General features: G+C 40.6%; 2 protein-coding genes across 2 annotated transcripts; one reads left to right on the plus strand and one right to left on the minus strand.

Moving 5' to 3' along the window:
* Positions 1-7,894: 7,894 nt before the first annotated feature.
* On the plus strand, positions 7,895-10,933 carry LOC115560229 (cystatin). The gene is made up of 4 exons (XM_030379552.1): positions 7,895-8,027; positions 8,691-8,869; positions 9,258-9,374; positions 9,589-10,933. The coding sequence occupies exons 1-4, from the start codon at positions 7,976-7,978 to the stop codon at positions 9,667-9,669; spliced, it is 429 nt and encodes a 142-aa protein (XP_030235412.1). The 5' UTR covers positions 7,895-7,975; the 3' UTR covers positions 9,670-10,933.
* A 1,392-nt stretch (positions 10,934-12,325) lies between these two features.
* On the minus strand, positions 12,326-13,660 carry borcs7 (BLOC-1 related complex subunit 7). The gene is made up of 5 exons (XM_030378869.1): positions 13,488-13,660; positions 13,111-13,173; positions 12,971-13,014; positions 12,848-12,868; positions 12,326-12,708 (listed from the first exon to the last, which is right to left on the minus strand). The coding sequence occupies exons 1-5, from the start codon at positions 13,617-13,619 to the stop codon at positions 12,657-12,659; spliced, it is 312 nt and encodes a 103-aa protein (XP_030234729.1). The 5' UTR covers positions 13,620-13,660; the 3' UTR covers positions 12,326-12,656.

Below are 13,660 nucleotides of genomic sequence, written 5' to 3' on the forward strand. Positions count from 1 at the left end.
CCCAAGTGACGCGAATTTATGTGAAGCTTAAAAAGTCCCAATTCTCATGCATATGGAATACTTATTCACTAAAGCTTATGGAATTATATTTTTGTGCTTATTTCGAACTTGAACCCATATTTTCAAGGCTGTGCTGGCACCACATCTATGGGGGTAAAATGCATGATGATAGACCGGCGAATTTGAACCCCGGTCGCTGGCGTTCGGGTCTTATACTAATCCACTATGCTACAGCCGCTACCTCTCAGCGGTCGAAAACATGCGATACATTTCTTAGGGTGTATTTAAAGTGAATTCCCTAAATTATAGAATAAGGCAGGATGGACGTTGCTTATGCATTTTTAAATCATCATCATTCTATTTGGATTAATGGCGAACAATTCTGCATTTGGCATAGTTATTTTACAGACAATATGCAGAATCTTTTCACTTATACTCATATAGACTGCTTGATCTATCGTAAAGGTGAGAAAAATGACGCAAAAAACGCCCCTTTCACGTGAACGCGCACTGAACCTAAAGCGGAAAACCTGGTTCAACTAATTGAATCTAAAGTGAGCTTCGTGGTACCATTTAACTCTGATTGCGAGTTGCGGCTCTGTCGAGCCAGGTTTTCCCAAGAAAGCCTGGGTATGTTCAGCGAGCTTCGTGGTATAGGGCACTGACCGTGGAGAGAATAAATCACACAACCCCTTGATTACTACCATAGCATCACTACCACTTACACCACTGTAGCTTTTATGTTAAATACTGTTACACTGACGACCAATAAAAAACAACAGTGTCACCCCTCATGTTTCATTTGATAAAAACGACAGTGTTACCCACTATGTTTTAATTGATAAATATTGACAGTGTTACCCATTATGTTTTTTTTCATGACGACCAATAAAAAATGACAGTGTTTTCCCGTATCTTTTTTTTCATGACGACCAATAAAAAACAACAGTGTTACCCATTATGGTTTTTTTCATGACGACCAATAAAAAACAACAGTGTTACCCCTAATGTTTTTTTCATGATTACCAATAAAAAACAACAGTTATGTTTTTTTTCAACCCTTATGTTTTTTTTTCATGACGACCAAAGAAAAACAACAGTGTTACCCCCTATGTTTTATTTGATAAATATCGACAGTGTTATCTGAACCTTAATTTAAGTATAAACATAAGGTTCCCTTACGTTTATTCATGACGGCCGATAAAAAAACGACAGTTACCCCTCATGTTTTTCCATGTTGATCAATAAAAAACGACAGTGTCACCCCTCATGTTTCATTTCATGAAAACGACAGTGTTACCCCCTATGTTTTAATGGATAAATATCGACAGTATTATCCTTTTGTTTCAATACTGTCGTTATATTTAATACAACCCCTTATGTTTTTTTCATGACGGCTGATAAAAAACAACAGTGTTACCCCTTATGTTTTTTTTCATGACGACCAAAGAAAAACAACAGTGTATCCCCCTTATGTGTCATTTGATAAAAACGACAGTGTTACCCCTTATGTTTTTTTTCATGACGACCAAAGAAAAACAACAGGGTGACCCCCTATGTTTTAATGGATAAATATCGACAGTGTTACCCCTTGTGCTTATTTCATGACGGCCGATAAAAACCGACAGAGTTACCCCTCATGTTTTTTCCATGTTGACCAATAAATAACGACAGTGGTACCCCTTATATTTTATTTGACAAAGACAACAGTGTTACCCTTAATGTTTTTTTTCATGACGACCAATAAAAAACAAGTGTTACCCCTTAGGTTTTTTTTCATGACGACCAATAAAATACAACAGTGTTACCCCTTATGTTTTGTTTCATGACGACCTATAAAAAACAACAGTGTTACCCCTTATGTTTTTTTCATGACGACCAATAAAAAACAACAGTGTTTCCCCTTATGTTTTTTTTCATGACGACCAATAAAAAAACACAGTATTACCCCTTATGTTTTTATTCATGACGACCAATAAAAAAACAACAGTGTTACCCCTTATGTTTCATTTGATAAAAACGACAGTGTTACCCCTTATGTTTTTTTTCATGACGACCAATAAAAAACAAGTGTTACCCTTTATGTTTTTTTTCATGACGACCAATAAAAAAACAACAGTGTTACCCCTTATGTTTCATTTGATAAAAACGACAGTGTTACCCCTTATGTTTTTTTCATGACGACCAAAGAAAAACAACAGGGTGACCCCCTATGTTTTAATGGATAAATATCGACAGTGTTACCCCTTATGTTTATTTCATGACGGCCGATAAAAACCGACAGAGTTACCCCTCATGTTTTTTCCATGTTGACCAATAAATAACGACAGTGGTACCCCTTATATTTTATTTGACAAAGACAACGGTGTTACCCTTAATGTTTTTTTTCATGACGACCAATAAAAAACAAGTGTTACCCCTTAGGTTTTTTTTCATGACGACCAATAAAATACAACAGTGTTACCCCTTATGTTTTGTTTCATGACGACCTATAAAAAACAACAGTGTTACCCCTTATGTTTTTTTTCATGACGACCAATAAAAAACAACAGTGTTACCCCTTATGTTTTTTTTCATGACGACCAATAAAAAAACACAGTATTACCCCTTATGTTTTTTTTCATGACGACCAATAAAAAACGACAGTGTTACCCCTTATATTTTATTTGACAAAGACAACAGTGTTACCCTTTATGGTTTTTTTCATGACGACCAATAAAAAACAACAGTAATACCCCTTATGTTTTTATTCATGACGACCAATAAAAAAACAACAGTGTTGCCCCTTATGTTTCATTTGATAAAAACGACAGTGTTACCCCTTATGTTTTTTTTCATGACGACCAAAGAAAAACAACAGTGTCACCCCCTATGTTTTATTTGATAAATATCGACAGTGTTACCCCTTATGTTTATTTCATGACGGCCGATAAAAACCAACAGATTTACCCCTCATGTTTTTTCCATGTTGACCAATAAAAAACGACAGTGGTACCCCAGTCGACATTTTTGCAGGGGTCCGAACCTGAGCTGTTTAGAGTGTTAACCTCCGAAATGATCAATGCACCATCAAGACACTGGATAAAGTCAACACAATGGTTATACTTGACTTTATAATTCGCATGAAATAGAGATAAGAGTCTTCCAAAAAACGACATCAACCAGACATGAACCCCGTGCCCTATACCACGAAGCTCGCTGAACATACCCAGGCTTTCTTGGGAAAACCTGGCTCGACAGAGCCGCAACTCGCAATCAGAGTTAAATGGTACCACGAAGCTCACTTTAGATTCAATTAGTTGAACCAGGTTTTCCGCTTTAGGTTCAGTGCGCGTTCACGTGAAAGGGGCGTTTTTTGCGTCATTTTTCTCACCTTTACGATAGATCAAGCAGTCTATATGAGTATAAGTGAAAAGATTCTGCATATTGTCTGTAAAATAACTATGCCAAATGCAGAATTGTTCGCCATTAATCCAAATAGAATGATGATGATTTAAAAATGCATAAGCAACGTCCATCCTGCCTTATTCTATCATTTAGGGAATTCACTTTAAATACACCCTATTTAAGAAATGTATCGCATGTTTTCGACCGCTGAGAGGTAGCGGCTGTAGCGTAGTGGATTAGTACAAGACCCGAACGCCAGCGACCGGGGTTCAAATTCGCCGGTCTATCATCATGCATTTTACCCCCATAGATGTGGTGCCAGCACGGCCTTGAAAATATGGGTTCAAGTTCGAAATCAGCACAAAAATATAATTCCATAAGCTTTAGTGAATAAGTATTCCATATGCATGAGAATTAGGACTTTTTAAGCTTCACATAAATTCGCGCCACTTGAGAGTCGAACCTCCCGCGCAGAAATTCAAGACTGACGCGCTACCTCCACTCTAGCACTCTGTCAATGAGACACAATGCGCAACAGTAATCATTGTCTACATAAGGTCCAAAAGGACGATCAAATAACGAACACCCTCTGATGAGAATCTGTATCTCTCATGAAGAACCCCAATTTCGTTGTTTGCACAATGACAATAAAGTCTGAAATCTGAATATCGTCAGACAATGCCAAGGGATCGGTTCTGTCCCGTAAAACCCTTGTCTCCGGAGAAGTGCGCCGGGGTCCACGGGAACACCCACAAATGGTGACGCCATTGTCAGAGGAGGGGCTAGGAAGCTGCGCACGCCGATTTAAGTAGCCGATCTCCGGCTAGACTAAGCCGAAAAACTGCTCCCGACCAGGTTTGGTTGCGAGCATAAGTCACCATGGTGATACAGCGACGCTAAAAGAGATCGACTTTCGTGGTACAACTAACCCAGGCTTGGAGCTCAACATACCTCGCTAACCCTCTAAGCGAGCTTCGTGGTACAGGGCCCAGATCGATTGTTGCTCTTTTAGTCAAACTTCGGCCTTGGCAAAACGTGCGTATTTATTCATTCCACCTTCCTGAATTGTGCTCCCTGGTCCCATGAATACATAGTGCCTATAATATGGAAAGTGGTTGGATTCTATCATATGCTGTACATCAGAGTATATTACAGTTTTTGTTTTTGGTCTGTTGGCTACAAAACATTCTAAGTTAGCATACTATTGATGATGGGGCCACTTTACACACACTTTTTTATCTACTATGGATTTGTATAGTCACTGGCCCCCTTTAAATTGTGCATTTATGCTATTACTATAGCCTACTATTATTATTGACACTTTAATTTTTTTAACTTTAATTTCAATTTTAACTTTCTTCATAGGATATTTTATTAGTCTTTGACATTTATCAAACCAATAGGCTATACAATATAATCAATATAAATATTGTAAACATCACTGTATTACAAAGTTAATTCAAAATTAATTAAATATAGATGGATAAACCAATAGGCCTATTTATTTATATATATTATAAAAAGGCCTTTTGGTCTATCGATATCTAAGCTAGGTATATATATTTTTTATTATTATACTGACGCACGTGTATTTATTCTGTTCAATGAGATGTTAACTGATAACATATAGGCTTTTGGTTGTGGTAGCAGCCATGGTGACAATGGCTGGCTGCCACAGGTCGCTCATTCAAGTCATACCTCTGGTTGGTTGCGACCTATTTGCCGCCAAAAAGGGTTGCAACGCTTTTATGGTCGTGACCTAGTCGGTCAGCCTGCCAGAGCCAGCTGCCAGCCGCAGCCAGCGGCCAGTGGCCGGCGGCAGACAGCGGCCAGCCGTGGCCGGCGGCAGACAGCGGCCAGCCGTGGCCGGCGGCAGACAGCGGCCAGCCGTGACTGTCGTCGCAGCAAGCAAGCCGATACCAGCCAGGCGTCGCAGCCCGTCATTACGTCGTATAATTATCATACCATCGTACTAAATCATACAAAAAGGTTAAAATGAAAGAGGCCGATTGCGTCAATAAGTTTGACTAAAAGAGCAAAAATATGACAGTAGGCCTACGTGGAGAGAATCGAACACTGGCCTTCATGATTACTAACCTAGCATGTGCTTGTACCACTGTGGCATTAGCTTCATATTATTGCACTTATATCTAATTGTATCACTCTACAACGAAGAAGTTTGTGCATAATATACGTTATTAGGCTTAATGACATTTAAGAAAACAAATAGGCTATATATAATATATAAAATACATTATTTGAATACGCCCCAAATTACAACTAATATATTTTATTGATAGGCCTGCTGATAGACCAACGATTTCATCATTTAAACTGTAGGCCTACTTCAATAAAAAAATATTAAAACAATATTAGCAATAAAGAGAGGTAGCTTTCGCCAGAGAGCATGGCTTTCTGGTACTTCAACTGTCGCAAAAACAACGTTAATACCATGCAAATCAACTGATTATATAGACTTTGAGCGAGCCAGCCAGTGACCACAGTGACTGAAAGCAGCCAGACGAGCGACCAACACAGCGACCAATGCGACCTACGTCGCGACGCACGTCGTTGGCCACTCAGAGAGCTCGGCCGCCCTACTGTATACCGTTCACTGTGTGCATAGTTAATTGATGTGATAGTTAAATCACGCGATTATAGTCTAAATGCTAAGAAACCTTCACAGAACCCAATTGTCTACTGTGGTTGATGTGACATTACCACTAGGGGGCGATGTCGTGCCTCTGATGTATAATAAAAGCCATTTAGAGCGTATATGCATAGATCAGCGATTGCAATTTTGAAGAATCGAATTAATTGGTGACTGGTTGAATGGAAACAGAAGCACAGGCTGACATAACTTTAAACATGTAATGTAATGGTTGTATTTGTATAAAGTACAATTAGTTAACAAAATAAGAATTCGTAACTCGAGCTTCACATATTAAAGTATAAATAATGCCACATAAGTCAAATATACAGCAAAAACATAATAGACCTACTAATAATACCAAATAATCGCCCATGATGGAGAAAATCCCTCGACATTTGTAATGGATGAAAAGGCGTGTTTGCTTTTTACTGCCACCGTGCGGTAAAATGTTAAAATTGCAATACACTCAGTAGGAATTTATGTGTCATATGGATGAATTTACATGTTCAGGTTTGAGGAATGCGCAAACCTCTTCTACAGTTTCTGCCATTTTTTCATTAATTACAACACATGGCAATGATTCTTTTCAGAATAAATATGCTAAAAGTGAACAAGGAAAAGGGGCCTTATGCGGATAAATAACCCTCAACAAAGGGATATTTTCAAAGTGCCCGCAGTCCCCTCTCCGGGGACTGTGGGCACTTTGAAAATCTCATCTCTCAGAATGGTATAGAGTTAATTGTGTGTAAACCCACTGAATTTTACATCAAGTTGTAATGTATGCGTGTTTGTTTTTGTGTATGAAGATTCAAGAATCAATAACTTTATTCTTCACATACAAATACAGAATGGACAGTGAAATGAAAGTGGCAATGCTTCTGGGACTGTCTAAAAACTTGTATTTACAATAAAAATAAACAGTCCTTACAGTATATATATATATATATATATATATATATATATATATATATATATATATACACATATATATACATACACACACACACACACAACCATGCTTCCAAATAAAATCCAAAAACAGACATTGTTTGATGAGAGCTCACAGTAAGAATGTTTGTGGTTGAGTAAAGGAAGTGGTGATAGAGGAAGAGCAAATTAATCTCTCTCTTTCTCTTTTTTATAAACATATTGAAATGATCTACAATAAAACATTAGAACATCAATAAAACGATAACCAAGGAAGCAGTTCATCTTCACCTAGTATTCAGTTGGGTTAGCTCGTTAGGCATCATTTGTCTCAGCTGAGTGTATGCATGTTTGCATGCGTGTTTCACTGCTCTGGAGTCAGCCTGGCCTGCAGTCAGTTCTTATCAGCTGGGGTTTATGGTGAGTATTACTGATCCCTGATCAGCCAATACTGCCAAAGAGGTAACCTGGTTGGCCTGCTGTGGTAACAGTCTTGCTGCACAGGAAGCTAGCCTGGAGAGAGAGAGAGAGAGAGAGAGAGAGAGAGAGAGAGAGAGAGAGAGAGAGAGAGAGAGAGAGAGAGAGAGAGAGAGAGAGAGAGAGAGAGAGAGAGAGAGAGAGAGAGAGAGAGAGAGAGAGAGAGAGAGAGAGAGAGAGAGAGAGAGAGAGAGAGAGAGAGAGAGAGAGAGAGAGAGAGAGAGAGAGAGAGAGAGAGAGAGAGAGAGAGAGAGAGAGAGAGAGAGAGAGAGAGAGAGAGAGAGAGAGAGAGAGAGAGAGAGAGAGAGAGAGAGAGAGAGAGAGAGAGAGAGAGAGAGAGAGAGAGAGAGAGAGAGAGAGAGAGAGAGAGAGAGAGAGAGAGAGAGAGAGAGAGAGAGAGAGAGAGAGAGAGAGAGAGAGAGAGAGAGAGAGAGAGAGAGAGAGAGAGAGAGAGAGAGAGAGAGAGAGAGAGAGAGAGAGAGAGAGAATATCATAAGAGACTCATAGAGAAAGTAAGAGAGAACAGGCGTGATGAGGACTTACGAGAAGGTTCTACTGTTGGTCTCTCTCCTAACTGCTCTGGGTAAGGTCAACTTTTAAAAACTTCTCTAGTGTTAACCTTTACATGTGACACTGCTCTTCTTAGTGGAAGTTATTATCAAGGTCTCCAGTTTAAACATTGACTGTTAGACTGAGATCCAACAAGAGCTGGAGTTTGTGTGTGAATTAAAAGCAGAACTCTTTGAAATGTTTGTTGTGATAAAGTTCAAAACTTGCGTAACCTTACTCAACCATTTCATCTCAATGTTACATACTTAGAACAGATATTTGTCATGGCTTTAGATGTTGAAAGTCTCGGGTCTGGATTTGTTGTTATGTCTGTAATTGAGGCAGGACTCACCTTCTGAATGCTTATTGGTTGTGGGGTACAAACCACAAAGATATCCAAGCAGCATCTTGTCTCCATTGGCTACCCCTTTTTTTTTTTTTAAATCTATATGGATACCAATATGTCAAATGGGATTTGTACTAGCCATTTAGGTGATGTTTTTATCCAATGCAACTTTGAGTGAATTCAGATGAGCCTGGGGGTAGAATGTGGACATTGGACAACAACCACTACTTCTCGGCTGCAAGTCGGACACCCTTGCCACAACACGCACTTAAATGTCTCAACACTGTTTTTCTTCTCGCTAGCCCAATGATACTTGCAGTCCTTTTCCTAATGTCTCTGTTGACGGCCCAGAGGTGGTGTGGAGCATGGGGGAGCCTGGAGAGGTGATGGTTCCAGGCTCTCCGTCTAACGTCAGTAAGAACGACAAGGGGCTGGCGAAGGCCGTGCTGGTGGCCACCTACTTCTTCAACAACCAGTCTAACGACGCCTATCTGTTCAGGACCTCCGAGGTGGAAAAGGCCCAGAGACAGGTATGCAAGATGGAGACGGGTTTTTGGATAAGTCATTTAGCAGGGTGTGTGACTATTAAGTCACAAAGTGATTTCCAGTGAATTCTGTCCATGTCATTTTAAGGGGCAGGTAGGGGTTTAGTATTTATTTGCTCAAGGAGGTATGCTTCAGAAATTTGAGATCCAACCCAGTTACTATGGCCTGGGAGTCAAACACGCTCATCACTTCACTATCCTTCCCCCGTAGTCATGACGACAAGTTGGTATGGTGCTGGGTAACGCTCGGTCTGTTTTTGGACCATTAACTGAAATACCAGCATCAAATGGCTTTGGTGCTGGCTCTTGGGGTTTAGTGGCTGCTGTAAACCAACCAATCGTAACCCTACCTTCATTCTCCACATGGTCACAGATCGTGAAGGGGATCCGCTACATCTTGGAGGTCCGAATCTCCAGAACCGTGTGTCTTAAACGCCTGGGCCGGGACCTGTTGGACTGCGAACTCCAGCCAGAGGGACGTCTTCACCAGGTAGCCGACCCTAGGAGGAACTCAACCCAGGGGGAGAAACGTTCAAATTAGACGGCAGAGCACTGTTTCCATCTAAATATCAGTATATCAAAAGGGGACCTAGTTTACCACCAGGTGTGGTAAAGTAGCGATAGTCGATGACGGTGGCCGAGGCCTGGGGAACCTGCTCTCTGGGTAATTCCGGCGGTTCTTTTGTGTGACTTCTACCCTCCAGATGTTCCGGTGTCACTTTGTGGTCCTGTCCCTGCCCTGGCTCGACATGATGACCACCACCTCCATCCGCTGTCAGCAGTGAGGAGTACGCCTTGCAAGCCCCACATGTTCTAGCGCCACATTAAATTCTTAGCAGCTAAATTCTTAGCAACTAATTCTGCTGCTAGCATCGTCAAATAATGTGCTTAATCCCTGCTGTACATAGAAATAAAAAACATAGAGGTCCATTCTTAATGAAAGCCGCTGTGTCTGTGTTCATATCTAACTTATCCATCTCCAAGATTAGCTTATCTAAGGTAAATATAGGAAAATTACACATTACTTATGTATTACAGTTCAAATGAGAATGCCTAAGATTTAAAAATACTATATAGTGGTCATGTCAACCCCACTGTTGAATCATAACATTCATCACATTATTTTCCAACACAAGGTGATGTTGAGGGTGATTGTTTATCCATTGAAATCCTCCCTGCTTCTGTAGATCATAAAATGTATTCTTGCATTATTCTGACCTAGGTTCCCCTCCAAGACCTCCTGCAACAGGAGGACTATAGGTCGTTCTCACAGGGTTCAAAGAGGCCTATGTCTCCCTGCACAAGGAGGCCCATGTGTCTCCTTGTGCATGAAATTCTAAGATTTTTTTAGAATCAAGCCTGAGTGTAGGTGATGAAAAGGACAGGTACAAGCAGAAAGGGGTGTAAATCTATGCTGAAGGTTTGATGGGTGATTTGTTAGTTGAATTACTAAAAACACCCCGAATCGTCTGCAGACAGGGAGGCAAACTCTTATCATGGAGTGATTAGAGTCTGCCTCGCCTCCCTGAAGAGTTAGAAAATATTGCTAAGAGTTTGGTTTTAGAGATTGGTTTGGTTTTATGGGTAGGGAGTTATTAGGGGTTGTTTTGGGGGTTAGAATTAGTTTTAGAGTTAGGGTCTTGTTTTAATGTTATGTTTTCATGTTGGGGTGAAAATGAAAATAACCTTGGATGGTGTAAAGAAGCATACAAACGGCTACCTCGGATTATATTTTATGTGGGCGTGTCCACCGAGATCTGTGTTGGATAGATCAGTCTACCAGCCTACCCAGTGGACTGAAGTAAACTTTGCTCATCTGTAAAGGGAAGATCTAGGTGGACACGCCCACTAGTGATGTCATATGGGGCAGATTTTCCAAACGGCTTGTAAGGCTAATCACTCTCACACCTGGTTGTATAATATTTCCCCTTTAAGTTGTTTTAATTTACTTGTTTGCATTTAGTTTTTTTTTTTCTTCAATTGTTTTATGAATATCTGAAAATGACCTGATTGGAATCATGAAAATTATTAAATATGAAAAATGTTTAATTGTTATTAATTGTCAATAATGACCCGTCGCATACACAATAGTATCAATAAGTCTCCACACACCTGCCAGGTGTGTTGGATGCGCACGGCTCAGACAATCAGCACCAGGGACAGTTAGATGGCCTTATGGGGTTGCTAAATGTTTCTGAGGAAAAACTAACCTAACAGACAGGAAACCCTGATGTTTCACCATATGTTGTTGAAACAGAATACACACACACCTAGAGTGGGCGGCCCAGCCTGGCCATCATGCAGGACCTCTGGCCTAATCACTTCTGGATTTCCCCTTCTGTGGTGTAAGTGTAAAGATTGTGTAGCATGACCGCCACATCAAGATTAGTACATTATAAATGTAATTATAATACAGACCTGTGTTAAGAGATAAAGGCAGTGTGACCTTTTCACTCTGCTCAAATTGACTTCTGAATGAGGGGTTCATTACTTACCTATCAACATTTAAGTGGTTATATTGATTAGTGCATGATTGAAAATTCCAAAAATTATTCCACTATTAATTTTGTGACAATGACGTACAGTATAAATCTGCACACCTAACCCAATGTACATGTTTTGTATCGATGTGGGGGAAAATTTAGGCCATTATAATTTCTTACCATTTGGCAGAAGCAGCAAACAGCAGTGCAATTGAGTACCATAATAAGAGAAAACATTGAAAAGTGTAGACTTTTATTCCGATTTCCCACTGTTGCCTCTCTGATGATCTCAGCATGCCACTGATTCACAAAAAATCAAGCCATGTTTTTCAAAGCTAAAACCCTTCAGGCCTCCCTTCTCCATGTCCCTGGCAGACTTCCTTCCAGACCTTGGAGCGTGATAAGGTGTGCAAGGGGTCGTCGGGACAAAGAGAACATTATTTTGGCTCGAACCACTGGCACGTTCCCTTGTACAGAACATCAAAAGCACACTGGGCAGATAGCCACACGTGAGACCTCGTCAAGCAGAACTATGCTACAAACCCCGACCTTGTGTCGTGGCTAGGCGAAACTCCCTACATCTGAGGAAGGGGGGGAGATGTAACAGCATCCTCATCGTCAGGGTTGGGTTCTGAATCGACCCCGCACGTGCAGCCGAGGAAGCCAGCGGCGGCGGCCCCCTCACGTCAGAGAAGCTCAGGGACGGCCCTAGTCAGGGCAGGCAGCTGCTTGGCCTTGGAAGCAGATAGCATGGCTCCACATGCTAGGGGAGAATAGTTCAATCTGACTTTTGAGACAGGCGGACGTGTCAACAGGACGAATAGTTGATGACCTGCAGTGTTGCAATCCAAGTAACAATAGAACTCGATCTAAAACGACGCTACGTTGTCAGGTTGTTTTCCCGCGTTCCTTCATTCTGCGGACCAACGTTTGAATGTGAAAAAAATCAGCAAGAAACTACAGGAAGAGGAAAGCATTTAATTAATTGTAACAATGATAAAAAAAAAAAAAGATCAATCAACTTCTAATTGATGTGTTAACAGGCATGTTTGACAGTATCATATCGTATTCAGTGTAGCCAATGCAATTTTCTCTGTCTTGGTTGAAGTCTAGGGGGTACACAGAAGTCGGTTGTGTTCATGGAACATGGCCGACATGTCTTTCGTATCACCACAGGTTTCACTGTTTGTCTGTCATTGGTGCACCAATACCACACGATGAGAGTCTGTATAATAATGTAACGGACGACTGGAGAGATGGTGAGGGAAAAATCTGTTGGTCGGCGGGTTTCATTTAAGCAAGTGTCTGAGTTGATCCTGAAGGTTTTTCGAGTGTTCCACGCTAGAGAGGGAGTGAAAATAAGAAGGGATATGGGGGGGGGGGGGAGAGAGACATTGTCAGTTAATTGAATAGTGTTGTGGCATTTGGTGGAGATAGCGATGCGGCAAAACAAAAAACAGCGCTCCATGTTTAGACTTACTTCTTTTGGATGGCCTCTTGTCTAAAATGAAACAAAATACTATCAGTTTTCACATCAAGATATTGTATTTCTTTGCATTTTACTGTATTTGAAAAAACACGATAATAACTATTAATAACTCACTGATATTGTAAGTGTGTGGTGATTATGGACATTTTTCTTAAACTCTGCAAGAAGAAAGATAGTTAGTGCTGATTTCTGACACCTTGTGATACACAACGGTATGACAGGCGAACATAAATAAGGCTATTCTCTTTACTTACATCCTCGGAGTGTAAAATGGCATCTTCCTGAATAACCATATTTCTGGCTGCTTGGCCGAGTAGCTGGATGAGACATTTAGGCGTAATTATGAAGTGCAGCGTCACATATTGGACAGTAAACACAACAATATTCCCAACTTCCTCTATGCTACAAAATTGCAATGAGCAATTCCATTCTTTGACCAGAAAACAGGTACAATATAAACCAATGTATAGAGAATACAGATCATTGGAACCATTACCTCTATAATAAAGCTCTGTTATTATTATTCTATCAACGGTACAGGTTGATAGTTACAACAGAACCAATGTTAGGCTAGCCCGTTAGCATTTTTCAGGACCCCTTCCTTGATAGATCATAGCCTTCAAGGTCTTACCTCTTGACTACGCGATCCTTTTAACACTTGCCGAGTCAGAGCAATCACATCCCCGCTACATGTGCCCACTTTATCCGATAAAAGACCCTTGACCGACTGACCGAACCGCGGCTGGGTTTCAGCGGAAGACATGTTTCATTCTTATTTATCCGAACTACGGTGCGCCCCATAGG

The sequence above is a fragment of the Gadus morhua genome, chromosome 15 (genome assembly GCF_902167405.1).
Source record: "Gadus morhua chromosome 15, gadMor3.0, whole genome shotgun sequence".
NCBI classification, from domain to species: Eukaryota; Metazoa; Chordata; class Actinopteri; order Gadiformes; family Gadidae; genus Gadus; species Gadus morhua.